At 39.9% G+C, this 25,792-nt stretch overlaps 1 protein-coding gene across 16 annotated transcripts in view; it reads left to right on the top strand.

Moving 5' to 3' along the window:
- Positions 1-25,792, top strand: part of SYNE1 (spectrin repeat containing nuclear envelope protein 1) — a 465,530-nt gene that overhangs the window by 78,967 nt on the left and 360,771 nt on the right. For 15 of the 16 annotated variants that reach the window (XM_079939340.1, XM_079939347.1, XM_079939346.1 and 12 more), the window contains exons 3-4: positions 843-904; positions 23,938-24,033. In XM_079939340.1, coding sequence (XP_079795466.1) covers positions 843-904; positions 23,938-24,033 — 158 coding nt within the window. Of the gene's footprint in view, positions 1-842; positions 905-3,290; positions 3,592-23,937; positions 24,034-25,792 lie in introns of those variants that run through there. The other variant, XM_079939331.1, reaches the window with a different exon arrangement.

Raw genomic sequence — 25,792 nt, 5'->3', positions numbered from 1 at the left:
TTTCCTTTTCTCTACATCCTTGTTATTTTCTCTAGCGCTTGTCACTTGTTGTCTTTTTGATAATAGCCATCTAATAAGTGTGAGACGATATCTCATTGTGGTTTGATTTGCATGTCCCTGATGATAAGTGATGCTGAGCATCTTTTCATATACCTATTGGCCATGTGCGTGTCTTCTTTGGAAAAATGTCTATTCAGATCCTCTGCCCATTTTTCAATTGGGTTGTTCTTTTTTTTGATGTTGAGTTACGTGAGTTCTTTGTATATTTTGGATATTAACCTCTTATCAGGTACATCTTTTGCAAATATCGACTCCCATTCAGTAGGCAGCCTTTTCATTTTGCTGATAGTTTCCTTTACTGTGCAAAAGCTTTTTCGTTTGATGGGTATTACTAAGACCGATGTCAAAGAGCGTACTGCCTATGTTGTCTTCTAGATATTTACCTTTAGATATGTCATGGTAGAGACTGTGTCCTCTTCATCTCTCTGCATCCCTTTGCACCACACGTAAAACTTGGCACTTAGTTGGTCTCAAGTGAACTTTTTAAAAAACAGATTTATTGAGGTTTAATTATTCAGTGAACTTTCAATAAATGAATGAAGATAAACATAGGGCTAACATATTGCAAATTTTAAAGCATTTGCTGATAACTTTTAAATAAATAATTGACTTGCCTAATATATTTGAAGTTTTACTGGCTCTTCCTTCAAGACAATAATTGGTTAAATGAATTATAAGATAAAATAATATAATAATCATTTCTAGAGTTGTGTAACTATGAATTTTTTTCATGATACAACTTCATGACATGTTATCTAACCAGATAATTTTTTTTCTTCTAGATGAGCAAGAGATAGTACAAAAACGTACTTTTACAAAATGGATCAACTCTCATCTGGCCAAGGTAAAGGAAACTACCCAGAGTTCTATGTTAACTTAGTTTGAGCCAATACATCATTAAACACACAGTTTAAAGTAATGCTGCTGTGGCTATTGTCACTATAACTAGTCAGTAATGTTGGCACCTATCAGTTTAATTGTGGCATCTGCTAACATTTTCTCAAAGAAAATTAATAGATAACCAGAGTCGAAAGCAGTTACTTCATGTCGATTCCATGAATCTTGATGAAATATGTCATTCAGTTGTTTCTTCTGTACTGATGTGTGTCATATCAGAAGGAGAATTCATGGTGGAGTTTTGTTTGTGTTTGTTTCTATTTGGAGCAGAAAAAAACAATGAGTAGTCTGCCCTGAGCAAAGAATTTTATCTAAGGAGATCGTGTCTGGGCTCCCCTCTCAGGTGCTCTTATAGAAGAGTAACCGTAGTGGCAGGACACTGCAAAGGCTAATCAGTCTGAGATTATCCATACTGACCTTAGATTGTATCAGATGACTGGGTATCCGTACATTGTAATGACTTGGAACATAAATACTAACATAAAACAAATTTCCGTGTAGCTACATTACAAAAAAAATTAATCTCTTATAATGCTGATGAAAAAATATGTGAACCAAAAAACATTACATTTGTAAAAATAAACGCAGATGACAGGATAATTGTCTGCCTTCAGTTAGAGGATCTTTGCCGAGAGCAGTGCCTAACGTGTGCAAGGCATAATCCTACGAGCAGTTTTTGATTGCGGACTCCTCCAAAGCCTCTTTTCATAGTTCAGAAGAAAACAAAGCATGGCAGCTTATCTCAATCCCATTGTACAAATGGACTGCTTACTGTGTGTCTATGCTAGGCTTTGGAGACAGGAAAAAAGCTAGTAAAACACTTTCCCAGGCCTTGGGAAGCTCAAAATCCAGCAAAAAGAGAAGACTAGATTAATGTCTAGGACTTCCCTTGTGGCGCAGTGGTTGAGAATTCGCCTGCCAATGCAGGGGACACGGGTTCGATCCCTGGTCCGGGAAAATCCCACATGCCGTGGAGCAACTAAGCCCGTGCACCACAACTACTGAGCCTGCGCTCTAGAGCCCGTGTACCACAACTACTGAGCCTACGTGCTGCCACTACTGAAGCCCGCGCTCCTAGAGCCCGTGCTGCGCAACAAGAGAAGCCACCCCAGTGAGAAGCCTGTGCACTGCAACGAAGAGTAGCCCCTGCTCGCTGCAACTAGAGAAAGCCCACGCGCAGCAACGAAGACCCAACGCAGCCTGAAAAAAAAAAAAAAAAAAAAAAAAGAATAATGTGTCTAGATACAGGATAAAATGGGATTATCTTTCCTATAATCTCTCCAAAAGCCACTCTGTAAAATGGGAGTTTTCTGGCCCAGTGGCTGCACCCAGAATCTGCCCTGTGACAAGGCACTGAATGCCCTTGGGGCTCATTTTCTCAAGCTTTGGCTGGTGTCATCTGGCCACAGCCACTACTTATACTCCAGAACCGTCATCGTTTGAGGACAGTTCTTTTTTTTCCAAAATGAAAATAGAGTTATTGTTTTTTCATATCATAAAAAGGTTACGTGCTAATTGTAAATCGTTTTGATAATAAACTTCTTAGAAAGTTTAATGAAAGTAAAAATCACCTTAAATTCCACAGTCCTGATATAACCATCACTGACATATTGATCACCATTTTTCTACACGCTGGCTTACACAGTCTCACGTAAGTGGCTATAGGCCACTTATTCTGTATTCACTTGTATTCTGTGTGCCTCTATTCACCCAGCACATCTGCACATCTTCCCATGTGATTAGATACAGAGCCACATAATCATTTTAATGGCAGACTAATACTTTGTCATTATAAATATAATAAAATTCTTTATAAATCATAATTAGCCAGTCATCTATCAGTGGTTATATAATTAGTTTCCAGTTGGTTAATGTTATATAAAATGTCACAGTGAAAGTCCTTGGGCATATATATCTGTACATTTGTCTGATTATTTTTCTTAGGATAAATTTCTAGAAGGGGGTAGGTAGTCCACAAGTATACATGTTTATAACTTTAATATATACCAAGAGCTTCTGAGAATGCCCATTTCCTTATACTATTAAACTTCTTTAACAGTATTTTCCAATCTGGTGAAAATAGTTTATAGTTATTTTTATATTTTTTAATAGGGTTGAGTATCTTTGCAGAAGATTTTAAAGCAGAATTCCTGGGACACGCTTATCTGTGTTCTGAATTCTTAAAAAGAAGCTAAAATTGGAATGCGTGCCATGCAGTATACAAAGGGCCTTTGTCGAAGGATTATATGCCAAGAATTTGTTTTCTAATCTGTTTTTATCACCATTTTGTCATTGTTTCAAGTTACTTTACATATTTATGTGATAACTGGGTATTGGAAGGGGCTGTACCAGTGTGTACCCTTTTATGTTCTTTTTTTTTTGAGTCCTGCTTTGTGACCTCACGCCTGCTATTCCCCATCTAAATATACAAGTCCTGCCCTTAATGTGTAGCACATACGTCTCTCATTCATGAAGTCATTTCTGACCACATGTGGAACCCTGAGCAAAGGCTCCAGAATGTTAGCGGTTTCCCCTGCACTCCTTCCCAGCGCCATCCCCCTGCCTTCTCTGCTGTTCCTGCCTCAGGTTTGGTAGAATCAGAATCTCAGCACTTCTCCAGAACCTGCAGCACAGGTGGAAAAGTTCAGCATGTCTTTTTTTTTTTAATGTGCTCAGAGTATTTTAATTTAAAAATATGCTAGAGATTAGAGATTTCATGTATTTTGTGTATGTGTGGTCTGTGGGTCTATGAGTATTTGCCTATGCTAGTAGAAGATAGCTAGTTTCTTTTTTTTTTTTAAAGTATTTTATTTATTTATTTATTTGGCTGTGTCGGGTCTTAGTTGCGGCACGTGGGATCTTCGTTGCGGCATGCGGGATCTTTGTTGCGGCATGTGGGATCTTTCATTGCAGCGTGTGGGCTCTTTGTTGTGGTGTGTGAGCTTAGTTGCCCCGCAGCATGTGGGATCTTAGTTTCCAGACCAGTGATTGAACCCGCGTCCCCTGCATTGGAAGGTGGATTCTTAACCACTGGACCACCAGGGAAGTCCCTAGTTTGTTTTTTCTTTTAATGAGAAAGAAATTACTTTTTTTTTTTTTTTTTACTTTTGAGTCATTGCATTTGGATTTACTACTGCATTTTTTTTTTTTTTTGGAATATAGTTGATTTACAATGTTGTGTTAGTTTCTGCTGTACAGCAAAGTGAATCAGTTATACATATACATACATACACTTTTTTGAAGATTCTTTTCCCATATAGATCATAACAGAGTATGGAGTAGAGTTCCCTGTGCTTATTAATTATCTATTCTATGTATAATAGTGTGTATATGTCAATCCCAATCACCCAGTTTATCCCCACCCTCCGCCAGTATATCTTAAATGATTTTATACTGTTTCATATCTCACCTTCCCATCAACATTGTAAAGTCTTCAAGGCATGTGCTAATTCTTGGAGTTCTTTGTAAATCCTAATAGCTCTAAGCACAGCTCCGAGTACCATGCAGAGGGGCTTAACGAAACAGCAACAGCAAAGATTCTTTATCTTTTCTTATTTTGTTAGAGTAGGAAAAACGTCAGTCACATGGGCAAAAAATAACGATTAATGTCTGGCACTGTGCTAAGGGCTTAACTCAGGTTATTTTGTAGCGTTCTTCTTCATACACCTGGCCATTGGTGCTGCTGAGATTTTAATGCAGACGTGAATCTGAAGTCCACTTGGCTTCCCTACTTTACACATTTTTGCATTGATAGTATCATTTCAAAAGACCCAGAAAATTATTACCTCTGCAACTGCTCCATTGTAACCTTACTGCAATAGGGAATTTTTTGTTGTTGTTCTTTTGTTTTCCCCTCTGTACTTGCTATTCTTTCTTTCTTGGGCCTTGAAAACTGAAACAGTGATATACCTATGCTTGTTATCCGGAACTTATTTATACTGACATCGTAGTATCTTACCAAATGTACCCTGCAACTTCATTGGAAAACATTTTCCTTTTCTGACTCACTTGTAGTTAAAAACATTTTGAAAATAAAATCTGACCACATTACCCTGCTTTGATAGTTGAGAGTTTTAGGATAACTACAGAGTGGATGTTTATGTCTGTGATTGTCTCAGCAGTTGGTCCCATGATTCCCTACTCTTCCCTCTCTCTTGTACCCATCCTTTGCTTGCCTTTATTCCTATTTGAGTTTCCTATCCCAGCCCTACTTCTCTCTCATTCTCCCTCTCACCCTGCTTCCATTCCTGTATCATCTCTATCTCTCCCATCCCATCTCCTTCTCCATCACACCTCTGCCCAACTCCCTTTCCATCTGTATCTCAATCTCTCCATCCCTATCTTTATCCCCATTCCCATCTCTATTTCTGTCTGTACACTTTCTCTATAAAAACATATGCAACCTGTACATTCTAGGCTTCACAGTCTCCTTGAGGTCACATTTAAATGGAAGCACACACTTCCCTCCCCATTGCAGTGTGCTGACTTACTTCTGGAAATGATAATACCTTACTTGCAACAGAAGCAAGTTGAGGTTCTTATCTTTTATCTGGCCTCTGGACAAGTACACTGTGTCACTTTTCCTGCTGTCTCTGTGAGAAGGCCTGCTCCCAAAGTCATGGTGTGATGCTAGAGTGTGCCCATCACTTAGCACCCCAGGCACAGACAACAAGCACCTGCACAGACACACACACACACACACACACACACACACACACACACACACACACACACACCCCTACCTTAATCACCTGGGCTCCACAGAAGCATATATTATGCCCAGAATCTCACTAAGTCTCTCGTGAAAACAGCCTCTTAGATATTTGGTCTTCAGCTCTTCTTTACCTTTTAACAACACATGGATATCTCCCCTGGCCCCTGGTTTTCAGTCATAGAGCAGGCCCAAAGCCATACTTAGAATCAAAATGTTTCTCACTAGAAAAAGAATCCACAGAGAAGCCACTTGATCTGCTTCAAGGTCTTTCCTTATCCTCCAGAGATTCTTTTTTTTTTTTTTTTAATTAATTAATTTACTTTTGGCTGTGTTGGGTCTTCGTTGCTGGGTGCAGGCTTTCTCTAGTTGAGGCGAGCGGGGGCTACTCTTTGTTGCGGTGCACGGGCTTCTCATTGCGGTGGATTCTCCTGTTGTGGAGCACGGGCTCTAGGCGTGCGGACTTCAGTAGTTGTGACTCGCGGGCTCTAGAGCGCAGGCCCGGTAGTTGTGGCGCACGGACTTAGTTGCTCTGCGGTATGTGGGATCTTCCCAGACCAGGGCTCGAACCCGTGTCCCCTTCATTGACAGGCAGATTCTTAACCACTGCACCACCAGGGAAGCCCCTCTCCGGAGATTCTTTTCCTCTTCTTTCTTGCTTATTAAAAAACCAGAGCCAATGGTTTGTCCTATAACAACAGTCTGCTCCAAGGATGGAACCATAATTGCTGTCAGCTTTGAAAGGACCTGGTGTTCTGTAATTTGTTGGGTCAGATTGAGTCTGGTTTGGTGTATTGTTTATGTTTATTTATTTTGCCCAGTAAATATGCAAGCAACTTAGACCCAGTATTAGTCAGCTTGGGCTGCTGTAACAAAATACCATAGACTATGTGGCTCAAACAAGGAACATTTATTTCTTGAAATTCTGGAGGCTGGAAAGTTCAAGATCAATGTGTCGACTGATTTCAGTCCTTACATGGCAGAGAGAGAAAGAACTCTGGTTTCTCCTCCTCTTCTTATAGGACACTAATTCCGTTGTGAGGAATTTATGACCTCATTTACACCCAATTACCTCCCAAAGGCCCCACTTCCAAATACCATCACGTTGGGGGTTAAGGCTTCACCATATAGATTTGGGCGGGGGGACACACGAACATTCAGTCCATAACAGGCCACAGGTTCATCCTGAGGTCTGGCTTGAAGCACATGAGAATTTCTTCCAAACCTCGGTCCAAGAATGATGTTAAGTAATGAACTTGTCTCCTCTTTCGTATCAGATGTTTGTGTTTCAGTTCCTATTGTACATAGCGCTGTGCTTTGGAATGGCTTCAGATATCTAATAACCAAATCCTTCAAAATAATTAAAATGCATTTTATTCCTTGGTTGTGTGTGTATGTGTGTGTGTGTTTCCTACAATTTTCTGTTGACATCTACCAATAAAGGCAAGGAAGTGACCCATGTCAAAAATATTTTCATGCTGGTGATCAGATACTAGTCTTAATTCACCTATTATTTATGCTATATAACATGCCAAGTTATTTATCTCTGAGAACAAGAAAGGAGAAGGTGCTAAACTGGCAGGAAAAAAAGAGTTTCGACTTTCTTCTAGAATGCAAGTTGTAAATATTTTGCCGATCTCAGTTGTCTGGGAGCTATTGCACAAGTCATGGGAATTTTTGTGGATTTAAACTAGAGTGATAAACCATCTCATCCTAAATTCTGTGATTATGTCTTGCTACTGCAATGCCTTCTTTAAAGATTTTAAGCAAACTAAAAAAATAAACACCTTATTTAGAAAGAAAGCTTTATACGTCAATTATATCAATAAAACTGGAAGAAAAAAATTATACCTGTTTTCTCAAAAATCTTCTTTGGAAATTGACTGTTTCCAAAAATAGCTTTAATAATAAGTTGCAGCAGGTTTACAGAGCTGGGATGTTGAGTTGAGAAGCAAAAAAAATTGATCCTCTGTCCTAAGATCATTCAATGTTGGGTGCATTGGGGGATGTGCAAAAGATGCTTTGTGGAGATAAATTTGGGGAGGGTTTTTAATGGGAAATTTTCATTTTTGTTGTAGGCTACTTTGCTTAGTTGCAAATAAGAAAACTATTTACTGCTAACTAAATAAAACAAAGTCTTTAACTGATGACATTTTATTCTATTGTGACAATTCTTTATAAGTATTTTGACAGTAGTATGGAGACATTGGGTGCAAATGAGAGAGCAATCTGTTTTAAAAAAATACGCTTTTCTTAAAACAAAAATTTATATTAAAAATAGGAAAAAAAAAACCCCGAGAATTTTCTGTAGATTACTCAAATTTGTGAATATAATTATCAGTTTTAAAAAAATATTTGCTTTGTTGTCAAATTGAAGTCTTCACGCTTCTGAAATTATGCAAAACATTGCAAATCATAAATTGTCGATAAAATGTAATGTAACATCAACAAAAATTAGTGGGTTCTGTTTATTTCATATATCTGATAATTCCTTTCAGGAAGAGGGCGTCATACTGAAACGTGGACCCTATAATTTTCTTCCTTTTTAAGAAGAAACCTGCCTCTTTCTATTCTGTTTGCTTTGTCAGTGAAAGAAGGTGGAGCATTTGTTTTTAAATTAGCCCAATATTGATCCAAGTAAGAGTTTTTCAAAGTTAGGTCCTGATTCAATGCTGGCTGTCATCACTCATTGCTAACTAGGTTTTTAAATTGCAGGGCTGCTGTTTACTGAACTCATCATGTGCCGATTACTGTGCCTTAGCAATTTTATCTTTTATTTTATTTAAATAACACAACAATCAAATATAAGTAGTATTTTCACCATTTTATAGATTGTGAAACTGAAGCTTAGCGTTAATTAATAAGCTCAAGGTCATATAACAGGTACGTGGAAAACCAGATTTCAATTCCAGGACTCCAAAGTTTGGGCACTAACCATTGTGTTATATACACCATGCTTCTTTCGTTTATTTAGCTATTCATGTAGCAAATACTTTTCAAGCACCTATTATGTGCTAGGGGTTGTGGATACAGTGGTGAACAAAAACAGATACAGTCCATGCCATTATGAAACTGACAGGCCAGCAGAAGAGACAGCAATTACAGAGATGTGTGTATGGTAAATTCCACGAGCAGAGAAGTACAGGGTGTCAGCGAGCACAGGGCAAGCGCAGCCAACCATACAAGTAACCTGAAGGAGGGCATCGGAATAGGTTTCCAGAGGAAGAAACATTTAAGCTGGAGCCAGAGAAATGTCTTGGGACTGGGTAGGTGAAGGAACTAATGTTTTCAAAAGTTAAGAGGTAAGAAAGAGCCTGGCACAGTAAAGGAAGTGAAGCTCAGAATACCTGAAAATATGGGTTCCAGGAATGGGTTGGCAACAGACAAAACTGAGAATCGATCAAAGGTCAGCCATTAAAAGGGTTTGGGTGTTGTGTTATGGGCACCGGAGACGTTAAAGAATCTTAGGAAAATGAAATGATCACTCTGGGCTCAACCCCTCTCTCAACCTCTCTCTCTCTCATCTCTCTGTCCCTCCCTCGCCTCTCATTTTCCCCCACACTCCTCTCACATAAATTAGAGCAGGAACCAGTAAAGTTGGAGGTGAAGTGAACTTGCAATAACTCAGATAAGAGGTGAGGATCCTTTGGACTAAAGTAGTGGTGGGGGAATGGAGAAAAGTGGATAGATTGAAAAATGGGTAGGGGTGGACCCAATACAACTGAGTCATCAGTTGGAAGCTGGGGGAGAAGGAATCAAGAATGACTCCTAGATTTCTGCCTTGAACAGATGATTAGGATCATTCATGGAGACAGAGAATACAAGAGACTTTGGGGGAAAGCTAATAGGTTCAGTTACACAGAGGGAAATGACTTAGTAGAGATGAACACTTTTCATTTGGCAATTAGAAGTCATTAGCCATCACTGGGGGTGGCCAAGTCGTGGCAGAAACCCGACTCTAGCAAACTGGTAAGTAAATGAGAGGTGAGGACGTTAGGACCTGAGTGTATATTACATGTTAAGGAGATAGAGTATTAGCTAAAGCAGAACATGGGATCTGGTAAGAGCTGTTTCAATAAAGAGTGGTCTTAAGTGTGTGTCTATGGAAGGGAATGATCAAGAACTGGTAGAGAGGGTTAGGGTGAAAATGAAGGAAAACAAGCGTATTTTAAGATACAAGACTCCTAAAGAGGTAGGGTGGGGAGAAAATCAAGAGGACGGGCAGAGGTTTTTCCCAGAGGAGAGACAGCTCCCAATCTCTGAGGCCAGAGGGGGAATAGGAAGGATGGGTGTGGATGTGCCTAAGTTTGGGATGGGGGAGAGAGGAAGACAGAGTTGGGTGGACTTGAATTTGAGGGGATTCCCACCTAATGACTGCAGGTTTTTTAGGTCTATCAGAAGATAGACCTAAAGCAGAAGAATTTGTTAGGAAGAATATTTTTCTTAAATTGGCAGTTAAAAATACATTAGTTCTTTCACATTTAAAAATGTATTTATCTCAGCAAATTCCTCAACTTTATGCAAGCTCCATAGGCTATTGTACAGTGTCACCTTGACCCCCAAAGGGGACAGATTAAAGATGTGTTTTCCAAAAATCTTTCCCCTAAAATTTTATTTTTAATTAGAAAAAGATAATATAAGTAATCTTAACATTAAACATCGGTTATACTCTGTTATCAAATAATTATAGTTTCACATTTTCTCTGAATTTGTCAAATGGAACAGAGTGTTATATTTAAATACCTTTGATTCAGTCTTTATGATATTTGACTTTGAAATAAATATATGATTTGGCATTAAGTCCTTTGGGAAAAAAATAGGTCAGAGATAGCCATTGTTCAGTGTTTCTATAAATGGAGCTTCTCTTTCAATTTGCAATAAACAGCCCTTTCTCCATTTGCCAGCCTTAGATCTAAGGGGCCATTAAGTATAGGCACTGAACATTTTAAATACCGACTTTTGGGTGACCTCAGGCATAATATAAGCATCTCCTCACTTTTTAGATGAACTGAAAAAAAAAGCACCGTTGAACATTATTTACATTCTGTATTAGTTTGCGAGGGCTGCTGTTACAAAGTACAATATACTGGGCGCCATGAAATGAGAAATTTATTATCTCACAGTCCCTGAGACTAGGCAGCCATGCTTCCCTCTGAGATTCTGGGCAGAATCCTTCTTTGCCTCTTCCTAGCCTCAGTTGGAGGCCTGGAGTACCTGAGGTTCCTTGGTCTGCAGCTGCATTAGTCCAGTCCCTGCCTCTGCGCCTGTCTGAGACTGTGTCCAAATTTCCCCTTCATATAAGGACACTGGTCATATTGGATTAGGACCCCCTCTCCGCCACTGCCCCCCCACCATGACCTCATTTAAACTTGACTACTTCTCTAAAGACCCTGTTTCCAAATAAGATCGCATCCTGAGCTACCGGGATTAAAACTTCCACGTATCTTGGGGGAGGAGCACATGATTCAACCCAAATGTGCTCTATTAAGAGCACGTTTTGTTTTAAGACCAAGTCAGATTCATATACTCCTTTAAAAGGAACACTTTTGATTTTCCATGTTTGTTTTTCAATAATTTAAACTAATAATGACTTTGACATCTTCACAGTCATAAAATACCACTTTGGTGGCTGCTTTTATTCTTCTTCAGTTGTCTTTCCACCAATGGTGCTAAAAGATAACATGGAAACGCTTTCGAAATTGAAATTTGAGCCCATCTGTTTCCTTGTACACACTTTGGTGGGACTATTCATGAACTAAGATGAGGAGATAAGGAGGCAAAGAGGCAAAAGTAAATGTAATAATACACCCCAGAAACCATTCTTTAATTGATTTTCTAAAACTAGTTGGATAATCTCAAGCATAACGATAAATTAGTTATTTCCAAATACGCAACTAAAAGATTACAAAGAAAATCATCATTTCAAAATGAATGGCATTTAGTTTATTAATAGGAGGTATTATTAATAACAAAGACATAGCTATAGCAATGTCCATGCGGTTTAATAAAATTTTTGACAACATTTGTCAGAGTTCCTTCTTTTAGAAATGTATCTTGTCTAGTCGTACATCCATTCAATAAAGATTTTTAAATGTTGTTTGTATGCTTGGCAGGATTCTAGAATGTAGCAGTGAACAGAACAGGAAAAGTAACCCCTGCATTATGGTGTTTATATCCCAATGGAGGAGATGGACAGAGGAGAAGGAAAATAGCTGTTCTGTTGAGAGTAGACTGAAGAGGGACATGGGCCGAAGGAGGAAGATAAGGTAGGAGATTGTTGAGTCATCCAGGTGAGAGATGGCCGGCTTGCACCAAGGTCATAGCAGCGGAGGTGGTGAAAAATGGCTGGACTCTAGGTGAATTTTGAAAATAAAGCCAATAAGATTTGTTGACAGATCAGCTGTGGAGTATCAGTAAAAGCGAGGCGTAAAGGATAACCCCAGCTTTGTCCTGAATAAAACAAATAACTTGAGGAGTGTGCTTCTTTTAAACTACATAGTGAAAAAAAAAATCATTACATGTGAAAGTTGTTAAGACCAGTTTTCCAGGCAGATTTAAAGTTGGGCTGGAGGGCAGTTACTGCCTTTGGGATATTTATTCTGAATTGAATTAAATAATTAAGGAAATGGAAATGCTTATGCAATCTGTCATAGGAAACAGAAAAGAATGGGAACTATCTTCTCACTTTTGCCAAGCAGAGGTGGAAAATAATCACAGCAATGCTTTTCTAAAGGGAGTGAAGGGGAAACGTATCATACGTAACATTTAAAAAAAGCTACTTCACCTGGTTTCTGGAAATACTGGTAATGTCTAATTAGATTTTCTGGATAAGATGACAGAACCTTTTAGAAATTGAATTATTATTATTATTATTTTTTGAGGTAGGGCTGGACCGTACAAGGAGCTGGTTTATTTATTTATTTATTTTTGCTGTGTTGGGTCTTCGTTTCTGTGCGAGGGCTTTCTCTAGTTGTGGCAAGTGGGGGCCACTCTTCATCGCGGTGCGCGGGCCCCTCACTATTGCGGCCTCTCTTGTTGCGGAGCACAGGCTCCAGACGCGCAGGCTCAGCGGCCATGGCTCACGGGCCCAGCCACAACGCGGCATGTGGGATCTTCCCGGACCAGGGCTCGAACCCGCGTCCCCTGCATCGGCAGGCGGACTCTCAACCACTGCGCCACCAGGGAAATCCAGAAGTTGAATTAACTTTATCGGGCTCCTGTCAGTGGTTATGATGATGATTTTACAGACCTAGTCCAGCTGCTTTGGCATTTTTAGACAGTTTAGTGTGGCGGGCTCCTTGCCAACCATTGGGGGGTAGCTTGCTCCGTGTCTGCTGGTCAACCTCTCTTCCCTTCCCACTCTCCTCTTGGTTCCTGTTGTTTAGCTTGCTGTTCCTGCCCATCAGATAACTGGAAGAGCATGCGAACATTCTAGGCTGGTCCTGGGATGGGATGTTCCCCCATACCCTGTCTCTCAGCCTGTGAAATAGCTCCCACCTGCAACCTGGAAAACGGAGGCAGGAGTGGTTGGTCTGGCTTGAGAAATGAGGGGCCACTGTGTGCACACAGGTTTCAAGGTGCCCGGAATACAGCTTGAGGTCCAGCCTCCGCACTGAGACCTCTTTATATACTGCACAGGAGGCCGTCTGGGGAATATGTCAGGCCATGATTTTGCATCATTTTCAGCAAGATTGACTGTGCTTGACCATGTGTATGTCTCAAGTAAAGAAAAGCATTATCTGTGCCATGGGTTCTTTCTTTAGGTCTTTTCCAGTTCAGTTTTACTGGTATCACTAGGTATCCGGCAATCACAAATTTTAAACCCGAGGATATGTATTTAGTAATTTAAAGTAAAATGCCATAATTTTTGTATTATACAATATTTTAAGAGCTCTTTCCCCAAGAGGGGAAAGCACTTAGTAAAAGACTGCCCAATAGTTGTGCAACTAAAAGTGATGATGGTAAGTGAGGACCTGGGTTGGTCCTGGAATGAGATGGGTGATTCAGCCCTTTCCTTTGCTGAGGACTAAACCCTTCATGCTGCAGAGCTCCTTGATAGCCCTGTGATATTTATCACTAAGGGGCTCTAAGATTCTTGCAGATGTGTAGATACCTGCTGATGGAGCCATGATAGGCTGGTAATGTTTCAAGGTAGCTTTGTACTTTTCCACATCACTGATTTTGATCAAACACCCTAAGCTTCTTTCTCCTTAATTGATGTACATGTGCTTGCCCTATTAATGCAAAGTTAAAAATGCTAAAAATAATTTTAGTACATTAACATTTTATAATTTTGGATATATAGGCATACACTTGTCCATGAAAAATGACTTTCTTTCTTTCTTCCTTTTTTTTCTTTCCTCCCTCCCTCCCTCCTTCTCTTCCTTCCTTCCTTTCCTTCCTTCCTTCTTCCTTCTCTTTCTTTTCTTTCTTTCCTTTTCTTTCTCTTTCTCTTTCTTTCTTTCTTTCTTTCTTTCATGTTTGTTTATCAGTAATACTCAACTGTTTCTACCTTCTTCATTTACCAGTATCAATTGATCAAAAGTTTATAAAACATCTTATATTAAATACAGTCAGGTTCCCCTGAAAATGCACACTGGCATCAATAAAGAATGCATTTATTAGGACAGGAATAAAGACGCAGATGTAGAGAATGGACTTGAGGACACGGGGAGGGGGAAAGGTAAGCTGGGACAAAGGGAGAGAATGGCATGGACATATATACACCACCAAATGTAAAATAGATAGCTAGTGGGAAGCAGGTGCATAGCACAGGGAGATCAGCTCGGTGTTTTGTGTCCACCTAGAGGGGTGGGATAGGGAGGGTGGGAGGGAGAAGCAAGAGGGAGGAGATATGGGGATATATGTATAGCTGACTCACTTCATTATAAAGCAGAAACTAACACACCATTGTAAAGCAATTATACTCCAATAAAGATGTTAAAAAATAACTGCATTTATTTTTGGTCGCTTATGTGAATCTCATCATGGAGTGGGAGGGCACTGAAATGTACATTGTTAAGTTCAGGAGAGTGTTTACAAAGTAATAACAAAAGAGGCACACATGTCAGTTGTGCTTTATTTTGTTGCAAGTGAATGAAATTGATTTTAAATGATGTAACTAAGAAGTGAGATCTAGTAAAAAGGTACAGAGCACCTCAGGGTATGGAAGGAAATGCTGACCGGGCAGGAAAGGGTTAACTCAGCAGACCTGGGTTGCTCAAACCCTGCACATTCCAAATAAAGACTTGCCTTTAAGAATGGTCCTTGACTGGCTTCTGGGAGATAACCTCTGGGCACTTGGAATATTCTGCCTGATAGGGGTGTTTTGTATGCCTGAGGCCTGGGGCCATGCTATACTACTTGATAAAATCAATTTATCTTAATGAGTTGTACGGTGAACACCTGTTTTTGCTGGGGATAGGGACAGGGGAAGAGAAGACTGAGTAGCTGAGGTCAGTTATGCAGGTGCCACATGCCTACATGACAGACTCCAGATAAAAGCCCGGCATCAAGGTTCAGGTGTGCTCTCCTCGTTGGCAACACTTTACACCATTGCTGGGGAAAGTCAGCGTGTCCCTGTGCACATCCACTGGAGGGAACCAGTTACTCAGCACTGGAAGCTCTCATTTGGTTCCTCCTGGACTTTGTTCTGTGTGCCTTTTCCCTTTGCTGATTTTAATGTGTCCTTTCGCTGTAATAAGCTGTAACCATGAGTATAGCAGCTTTTCTAGGTCCCCTGAGTCCATCTTGAGAGTCATCAAGCTAAGGAATGTGTTGGGGACCCCTGACACACTGACTAACCCAGGCAGGGAGAGTGGCTCTTGAGGTCTCAGCAGCAGGACCTGATGTCACTTGTCCTTAGGTCATTGCCATGTGACAACTTGGCTCCAGCCATCTTCTAGATTCAAGTAGAGAATGTGATGGGCCCAGCTCGGGTCACTCAGTTAACAAAAGATGAGGGTGTAGCACAGACATGACCACAGGGGGACATGGTGTGAGCTGGGATGATTCGTGTCTATTCCAATGTATATTTATATACATGTGCTTCTATTATTACTTTTTAGTCTTTCTTATATCCTACTATTATTTTTAGGCTTTCTTATATCCATTCATATAAAAGTGGCTTTTTGTTAATAAATATTTTGTTCCTAGTAGAGTGGCAGGCACCTTAGCTGATCAGTTAATACTTTTCATATTGATGTTAAATAAAAATCACATTTATAGGTTTGTGTATTCAGAAAAAAAATGCTAATACCTATAATTTTATACTAAGCTTTCTAACAAGGTGGCTCAAAGTATAATAAACCTGGGCTCAAACCTAGTCACTTAGTAGGGGTGTGATCTAGGCTAATGGTTTGACCTCTCTGAGATTCAGATTCCTTGCTTTTAAAGAGGGGGTGATACCCCCATATGTGGTGGTTATGAATGTTGAGTGAGGTGACATGTACAATCCCTTAGCATTGAAATGTTCAACAACGTCTCATTCATTCTTTCCTACCCTTTCCATTCTCCTTCTTTGCTTCTTCCTTTCATTTCTATTAAAACACCTATTAAATTATATATAATGTGTAAATATCTAAGCCACAAACATCTAGTACATATTGGAGTTCATATATGTAGTCTATAATAGTGACTACTTTGTCATATTTACTTTATGCACCAACATTTTCATTTCTATGTAGTTTTTTCACTTATTTATTTTCTTCCAGTTTTATAGAGACAATTGACATATAGCACTGTGTAAGTTTAAGGTGTACAGCATGATGATTTGACTTACACACATCATAATAAGTTTAGTGAACACAATAAGTTTAGTGAACATCCCTCATCTCCTATAGCTACAACATTAGACAAATAGAAAAAAAATTTTTTCCTTGTGAGAACTCTTCGGATTTACTCTCTGAACTTTCATATATAACAAACAGCAGTGTTACTGGTATTTATCGTGTGGTACATTAAATCCCTAGTACTTGTTTATCTTATAACTGGAAGTTTGTACTTTTTAACCAGCTTCATCCAATTCACCCACCCCCCCCCCCACCTCTGCTGCGCAGGTTCCCTCCCTCTTCCAGGCCAGCAGCTCTTCCTAGACAGCTGGACCAGAGTAGGACCCTGCCTCCTGCTGAACTGCCACAACCTTGTCCCCTGCCCGATGGCCCTGCTGGCCCATCCACAGCCCTGCCTTTAGTTGTCCTTGACCTCAGATTCTGGAGACCCGCCACAGCTGTGGGCTGCCTGAACCCTCACGAGGAGCAACAACTGCTGCTGCTCCCAGGCTCCTCCAGGGCCAAGTCCCCTTGAGAAAACAAAAAAATCTGATCTCTTTTTCTATAAGTTTGTTCATTTGTTTTTGAAGTATCATTGACCTACAGCATTGTTAGTTCCTGATATACAACATAGTGATTCCATATTTCTATACATTTCAAAATGATCACAATGATAAGTTTAGTTACTGTCACCATAAAAAGACGTTACACAGTTACTGACTATATTCCTCACACTGTACATTTCATACCTATGACTTATTTATTTTGTAACTGGCAGTTTGTAGCTCTTAATCACCCTCACCTGTTTTTCTCCTGCCAATAACCCCCTTGCCTCTGGCAACTACCTGTTTTTTCTCTATATCTAGGAGTCTGTTTCTGTTTTGTTACGTTTGTTCATTTGTTTTGTTTTTTTAGATTCCACTTATAAGTGAAATCATACTGTATCTGTCTTTCTCTGTCTGACTTATTTCACTCATCATAATACCCTCTAGGTCCACCCATCATGTTGTCCTAAATGGCAAGATTTCACTCTTTTTATGGCTGAGTAATATTCCATTGTATACCACATCTTCTTTATCCATTCATCTATTGCTGGGCACAAAATGTAACAATTCTAAACTCTGTATGGAAACACAAAAGACCCCAAATAGCCCAAATAGTCCTGAGAAAGAACAACAAAGCTGAAGGCATCATATGCCCTGATTTTAAACTATACTACGAAACTACAGTAATCAAAACAGCATGGTACTGGCACAAAAACAGACAAATAGATTAATAGAAGAGAATAGAGAGCCCATAAATGAACCCACATGTATATGGGCAGTTAATCTGTGATAAAGGAGGTGAGGATATACAATGTGGAAAAGTCAGCCACTTCAGTAAATGGTGTTGAGAAAACTGGATAGCTACATGCAAAAAAAATCAAACTGGACTTCTTTCTCATATCATACACAGAAATAAATCCAAAATGGATTAAAGACTTAAATGTAAGACTTGAAACCATAAAACTTCTGGAAGAAAACATAGGCAATATGCTCTTTGACATCAGTCTTAGTAATTTTTTTTTTTTTTGGATATGTCTCCTCAAGCAAGAGAAACAAAAGCAAAAGTAAACAAATAGGACTACATCAAACTAAAAAGCTTTTGTACAGGAAGGAAACTAACAACACAGTGAAAAGGCTGCCTACTGAATGGGAGAAGATATTTGCAAGTCTGATAGTGGGTTAATGTCCAAATTATACAAAGAACTCATGCAACTCAATATCAAAAAAACAAACAAAATGCTATTGAAGAATGAGCAGAGGATTTGAATAGATATTTTCCCAGGAAAGACATACAGGTGGCCAACAGGCACATGAAAAGATGCTCAACATTGCTGATCATTGGGGAAATGCAAATCAAAACCACAATGAGATATCACCTCACACCTGTCAGAATGGCTATTATCATTTCTATATAGTTTTAAAATGTGAGAATTCCTTAAATTTTCATTTCATGCCAAATAGTTATGCCTTTTTTCATCAAAATTATCCTCATAATCCTTTTGTCCTGAGTGTTGCAGTTGTTTGTAGGGACATAAAATCAGCATGTTGTATAGCAAACATGGTTATCCTTATATGAATGAAAATATGAAAGTAGATGGTGGATAAGGATTAAACATGTATTGGTACTTATGAACTAGTAAAGTGACACAAGTTATTCACACACACACAATGTTAAAGAATGGATTATTTTTCCCCAATATAGGAAATGGTCAGTAAAAATTATGCCAAAAATATCTGTGCTTTCTTAGATTTCATAAAGTTCAAGGAGAAACATTTGATCCCATTTAAGTCCTAAGAGAAAGGGAATGAATCTCATTACGTGGCGTTAAAAGGGCTGCAAAAATAAAGGGGGAGGAGAAAAAAAACAGGAAACAAAACTCTATGAGATCTGTTCCACTCTTAAGTTAACTACCAAGGGCATTGCCAGGCATGTGCATTTTCCCTGCGTTTCTAGAGACTTTAGACCAGGCAATACTCTGACAGCCAGAATTTAGGGCTTAAACCTAGTTTGAGGAGGGTTTCTAGAAGGGAGTAGCCACAGAAGCCAAGTACCTCTTTCTCTCTCCTTTTCTCCATCTTCCTCTCCCCTCACTCAGTCAGGACATTCCACTCTTTGAGCATCTCAGATTCAGCATGCATATCTGTAGAATATCTAAATGTGATTCACAGGGCCAAGAATTTAATTCTTCCAAATACTGTGCAAAAGAAAGAGCTTATAATTTTATCTTAATAAAAAATAGATAGCTGAGGTCTTAAAAAGTGCCCAATAGATTTATTTCTGTCTAGTGCTTAAAACTGCAAATTCTCAAGCCGTCGGAACAAACCACATTATCTTTATTTTCCATTAACTCAGGCTCCAGTGAATTACCCTCATTTCTAACTCTTCCTTTTGGCCTCCAGCACTGTGACCTGAATCCTGCCAAGTAATCAGATTGATGTTGTGAATATATATATATATATATGACAAGAGAGGCATTTTAGATGAAAGGTTTTGTATTAAAACATTGTTTCAAAAAATAAATGTGATGCTGTCACAATAGTAAAGGCGCTCTCTAGTTGATCATTTGCTATATGTAAACAGTACTTTATACAAAATGGGAAAGCAAAACTTGTCCAATAATTACTAGGACTTTTCTTATTCTGGTGTAATTTTTTTTTTTTTTTTTGCGGTACGCGGGCCTCTCACCGTTGTGGCCTCTCCCGCTGCGGAGCACAGGCTCCGGACGTGCAGGCTCAGCGGCCATAGCTCACGAGCCCAGCCGCTCCGTGGCACGCGGGATCCTCCCGGACTGGGGCACGAACCACGTCCCCAGCATCAGCAGGCGGACTCCCAACCACTGTGCCACCAGGAAAGACCTGGTGTAATTTTTAATAAAGTGTTTTGATAAATAAAGTGGTTTACACAATAGTTACATTATGTACAATTGGATAGAACTTGTAGAAAAATAAAGATCATTCTCTAGTATTCACTTTTAATTAATTAATTAATTTTTATTTATTTTCAGCTGCACTGGGTCTTTGTTGCTGCCTGCGGGCTTTCTCTAGTTGCGGCGAGCAGGGGCTACTCTTTGTTGCCGTGCGCAGGCCTCTCATTGCAGTGGCTTCTCTTGTTGCGGAGCACGGGCTCTAGGTGTGCGGGCTTCAGTAGTTGTGGCATGCGGGCTCAGTAGTTGTGGTGCACGGGCTTAGTTGCTCCGTGGCATGTGGGATCTTCCCGGACCAGGGCTCAAACCCGTGTACCCTGCATTGACAGGAAGATTCTTAACAACTGAGCCACCAGGGAAGCCCTAGTATTCACTTTTGCTAGCTCTTTGCAGGAAAGGTGGCCAGAGGCTTATTTTCTTCCTCTTTTACTGGTTGAGGTAGTAAGTCGAGAATTTATTACATGCTAGGTTCTATAATTCAGAGTGTTGAAGATACAATAGCTGCATATTATTAATTACATAAACATTTTTATTTTAGAGAAAAATATTTTCTCCAATTTCTATTTAGTCTGCTAATAGCCATCAGACTACATCTCTTTACTTTGTGTAGGAAGATACTGGCGAAAAATTTTTCAGAAGCAACTCATATTTCCTATAAAAAGAAATTTTTGCCTCGTGTCCTTATTTGTATACATCTCTCCAAGATTCCAAAAGGTATTTGCAAATAAGCATCACATATCTGTTGAGCTATCTACATGTTTACTACCAACTAGTGCTAAGCACTGTGCCTAGTATTATGTATTTAAATATATATTCAACTTCCTTGTCCTCCAGAAGTCGCATGATCTGAATTCCTGGGCATACAACTTTATAAATAACTATAATGCAATGCGGTCATTATAATCAGAACAAATGCACTTAAGACAAAATAAGTAATTTAATTCTAGTTGGAAAACTGGAAAAGATTACATAAGAGCTCAGTCATAAAAACTGACCAGGAATTTGCTAAATGGGAAAAGAGGAAAGTGAGACTATTCTAGGCATCTCTGTTCTTGAAATAAAAACTACCTATTCTGTTTTTCCCATACACAGACTAGGAACTCATTCCTTCAACAAGTTTTTAATGAGTTCCTACTGTGAACAAGACATTCAGAAGCAAGATGCTCCTATGTGTTGCGCTGTAGTCTGTGATTGCCTAGAACCTGGAGAACATTTTTCTTTACCCATCATATATATGTACTACATTTTAAGAACCATTAATACGGGCATAGGGACTGCAAAGGTAATTTTTTTTTTTTACAAAACTTCATTCATTCAGTCAGTCAGCAGTGAATGTTGAGTGCCTGCCATGTGCTCAACAATGTTTAAGTAAGAACACTTACCTGCAAGGAAGGATTCAAGAGTCACATCTAGGGCTTCCCTGGTGGCACAGTGGTTGAGAGTCAGCCTGCCGATGCAGGGGACACGGGTTCGTGCCCCGGTCCGGGAAGATCCCACATGCCGCGGAACGACTAGGCCCGTGAGCCATGGCTGCTGAGCCTGTGCGTCCGGAGCCTGTGCTCCACAACGGGAGAGGTCACAACAGTGAGAGGCCCGCGTACCACAAAAAAAAAAAAAAAGAAAAAAGAGAGTCACATCTATCCAGACAAAATTTTGTAAAGAATGGAGGAGTCAGGATTGAGTTTGGTGAATGGCTACAGTTAGGAAGAAAGGAGAGAGAGAGAAGGAGAAGAAATCTGTGAACCAGGCAGACTGATCAAAGAAGTTTGGGGAGGAACAGCTCAAGGAGAAGTTGGTAGCAACAATATCCAGTGCAGAGGGACTGATGGGCTACTGACTTGTTCAGCGGTCAGAGCTGACCTAGAGGCCACTTCTAGGAGTGGCTAGAGGAATGCAAGAGGACACACATGAGGGGCAGAACGGGGTCGAGAGAGAATGTTCTGCAAAGTGGTAGAGACCTGTGTACGTTTAAAGTCAGAATGGATGGATGGATGCAATCTATCATTTTTTTTTTTTTTTGGTGTCCAATTTCTTGGACTCTTTATTATTTCATGAAAATTCCCTGCTTTGTTTAAGTTTTAAAATATATTTTCAGGTTAACACAATACATGAAAAATTTCATTTGTATTTGTTCACAGAATACATCACATATTCATTAACTTTTCCCCTCATTATTCCACTGTATTTGTATTATTAGGATACAAATGGACATTTTGAAAGAGAAATAGATGATATTTTTAATGATTATATACAGTTAATACAATAATTTTGATTCTTATCACATCAAATATTTTGCATTGTAAAGGCTCATTTTATTCTGAATAATTTTATTTATATGCTTAGAATATAAAGTCACTATTACGTTCTTGCTGTATAAATAGTAAGCAGTGTGAATAGTGGAATTTAGAAGAGAAAGCTTGAAAATGAAAACTATTATTTTTGAACATGTATTTTGCAGCATGAGAACAAAATGTATTCAGCTGTTTGTTTTATAAAGAGAAGAAAAATGCATTCACAATTAGAATTGTACCATTCAGAGACAGTAGTTCATGCAGTCATAAGAGAGTATAAATGTGCCACATCAGTGGGTAGACAAAGTCCCATTTCAGTAAAACATTTGGTGATTAAATATCTCTACAAAGAACTTTCTTTCTTTCTTTCTTTCTTTCTTTCTTTCTTTCTTTCTTTCTTTCTTTCTTTCCTTCCTTCCTTCCTTCCTTCCTTCTTTCTTTCTTTCCTTCCTTCTTTCTTTCATTCTTCCTCCCTTCCTTCTCTTTCTTTCTTTCTTTCTTTCTCTCTCTCTCTTTCTTTCTTTCTTCCTTCCCTCCCTCCCTCCCTTCCTTCCTTCCTTTTTCTTTCTTGATAGAAAGAAAGACAATTGAAAGTCAAGTAGACAGCATTAGGCCTTTAACATGTTCAGTGAGAATTAGAAAACTACAGAGCTTGATCCAGGTTATAAATTTTTTTTTTGCCGAACGCGGGCCTCCCACTGTTGTGGCCTCTCCCGTTGCGGAGCACAGGCTCCGGACGCGCAGGCTCAGCGGCCATGTCTCACAGGCCTAGCCGATCTGCGGCATGTGGGATCTTCCCAGACCGGGGCACGAACCCGTGTCCCCTGCATTGGCAGGCGGACTCTCAACCAGTGCGCCACCAGGGAAGCCCTATAAATTTTTTAAAATTCATATTCTGTGAGAAATCTGAGGGCACCTAATTACTGTTGACCATCAACTTTGAATTCATCGCTTTTTTACTTTCTTCTGAGGCAAGAGATACAGCTAATTTTAAGATTTCATGAACTCTAGTATACTAAGTATTTTCATAATCTTCATAAAAAAACAAAAGACCCTCCATGAGTTGAAATGGGCTTTGACTATTTCTCCAGTAGTGGTGATAGATTTGCCTTGATCAGTCTGTACTCTTGTGCTTTTGATCCTTTGGGTTCAGTGCCACGCTGTGAGAGAGGTTTGCTGGATTTGCCAGCCTGTGCAACAGAACGGACGCGGCCAGCTAACCCACAGGAGGTTCAACCTGTCCCTCTGGCTGTTCTAACAATGGTCCCACAGCAGGTCACTGAGTTAACGAGAGAATGTTCAAGGAAATTTGGCACCTGCCTCAGCCCAGTAATGTGCTCACTCAGGGTGAAGGTATGGAGGTTGGTCCAGTTTATCTGGGGTACCACCTGTTCCCTGTTTACGTCCGTCCTGCTTTAACCTCTCTCTTATCTTTTATGTTTATAGTATCCTCTTTTCCTTCCCTTATCCCACACCATCCCACTCTTGTCAAAACTCCCTTTCTAGAAAGACACTGGTGTGTATGTGAAAGCCCAGGCATGAGGTTCTTGAATGTGAAGTTTACCTCCAAAGGGTCGTTTTTCTCTTTGCAGCCATCAAAAGTTAATTGCCACCCGTATCCCAAATACAGGATTTTGGCATTTAGACATTTTTCTTCAAATTTTGCCACGGTGAGTAACAAATGTCTGACAGAGAGTAAGAGAAGTATTTTTTGCATTTATTTATTTTTTTATTTTATAGCGGAAACCCCCAATGGTGGTAGATGATCTTTTTGAAGACATGAAAGATGGTGTGAAGCTGCTCGCTCTGCTGGAGGTCCTGTCTGGGCAGAAACTGGTAAGGATGTTTTCTGTGACCAGACTTGTCAAACTGTTCCCATTTGGAATTTGGGGGCTATGGAGTTGGGAGTATAAGGGGTGCTACCCACGTGAGGGAAATTTTTTCTCTTTTGCGGTTGGTAATACACAGGAAGCACTAGTCTATCGGTCACTTCTGGGAACAAGGAATAAATTTCCTTTCTCATTCCTGCACACCTATAGTAGATTTAAAACATTATGTATAGTGGTAGTAATCCTAGAAGTAAGAGTAAAGAACTTCATCGATAATCAGTCCTGGTTAACTACTGCATCTGTACGGCATCCAGGAAGATTTGTTGGAAATTAACATCTAATGCACTTTAAGTGCTTACTTTCCATTTGGAAAGGATTGTTGGTCCATATCTGTGTATTTATATAGTTGTTGAAAATTAAGCCTTGAAATCAGCGTGGCATTTTTCATCCGCTTATGGACATTCTCTGTCATCAGTCGTTTGTAATAGGAACAGCATGTTCAGAATCATTTGTTGTTAAGCTCAATGGAACCAGCAGAGTGAAAAACAAATTGACAGTGACCTATAAAATCTATTTTTCTACATTACTCGAATAATAAAATATTTATTTCTCTCTGGCTTATGGTTTTTCATTTCAGAGTAGTAGAGAAGTAAGTAGTTTGCAAACATAGATTATTTATGTGATGTTTACCACAATTTTTAAAAGGCTCTCAGGAAATAATCTTCAGAATGTTGTGTAACACGCTAGACATGGGGTCCAAAATTGGGGGCACTTATTTTTTCTTAATCTGTTGCATCATGGCAAAGAGCTACACAGTCATTATTACTTGGATAATTGATTTTTGTTTGTTTGTTTGTTTGTTTTGTGGTACGCGGGCCTCTCACTTCTGTGGCCTCTCCCGCCGCGGAGCACAGGCTCCGGACGCGCAGGCCCAGCGGCCATGGCTCACGGGCCCAGCCGCTCCGCGGCATGTGGGATCCTCCCGGACCGGGGCACGAACCCGTGTCCCCTGCATCGGCAGGCAGACTCTCAACCACTGCGCCACCAGGGAAGCCCTAATTGATTTTTTAAAAAGTGTTTTTGCCTGATCATAAATTTCCAGTTCATTTCTTGTGGGGAGCCTTCACCATAGCTTTTGTAACAGAGTTGTTTCTGGGAAGATACAAACTGATAATAATAATTTTGTGTAAGTCATTATCTACTTGAATTCATAGTATAGCAGATGCTTTTGGTGCCCCCAGCGCCATCTCAGATCACCTCTGATTCCAGTAGCCTCAGGAGTGGACGTGATCCACACCCTCCATCAGCATCTCAACTCACTGGCAGCCCGTCTCTGGGTTTCTGCCCTCAGGGCTTTTGTCAAAGCTGCAAGTTGCGCACAAGGCAGCCCTGAAGTGTGGGAGAGTTAATGGTCCCAAACGGGATGGGAGTCTGAATAAAAATTCCAGCCTGGCTTTTGTAGGAGGGATGATTCCAAGGTTTATTTCACACATGAGGTAGAGTGCCCCATTGGATCCCCAGCAGAACTGAGCCGTGGTTGCCCATTGTGGAGACCCTTAATAGCACATCGTACTATTATTGATTATTATTTATTGATTTTTCCTCCTTCTCTGTCTCACTCTCCATGCATCCTCACTCCTGCTACCTGGGATCACCTCCTCGGTCACCTGCATGTACCCCTGTTCTTATCTCAGGCTCCACATTGGGAGAAATCAAAGAAGACACATATGAAAAGCCAGTTTGGAATAAACAGATATATGCATGAG

This window comes from Stenella coeruleoalba, assembly GCF_951394435.1.
Source record: "Stenella coeruleoalba genome assembly, chromosome: 12".
In the NCBI taxonomy this organism is placed as follows: domain Eukaryota; kingdom Metazoa; phylum Chordata; class Mammalia; order Artiodactyla; family Delphinidae; genus Stenella; species Stenella coeruleoalba.
This window is presented reverse-complemented; position numbering and strand designations above follow the sequence as displayed.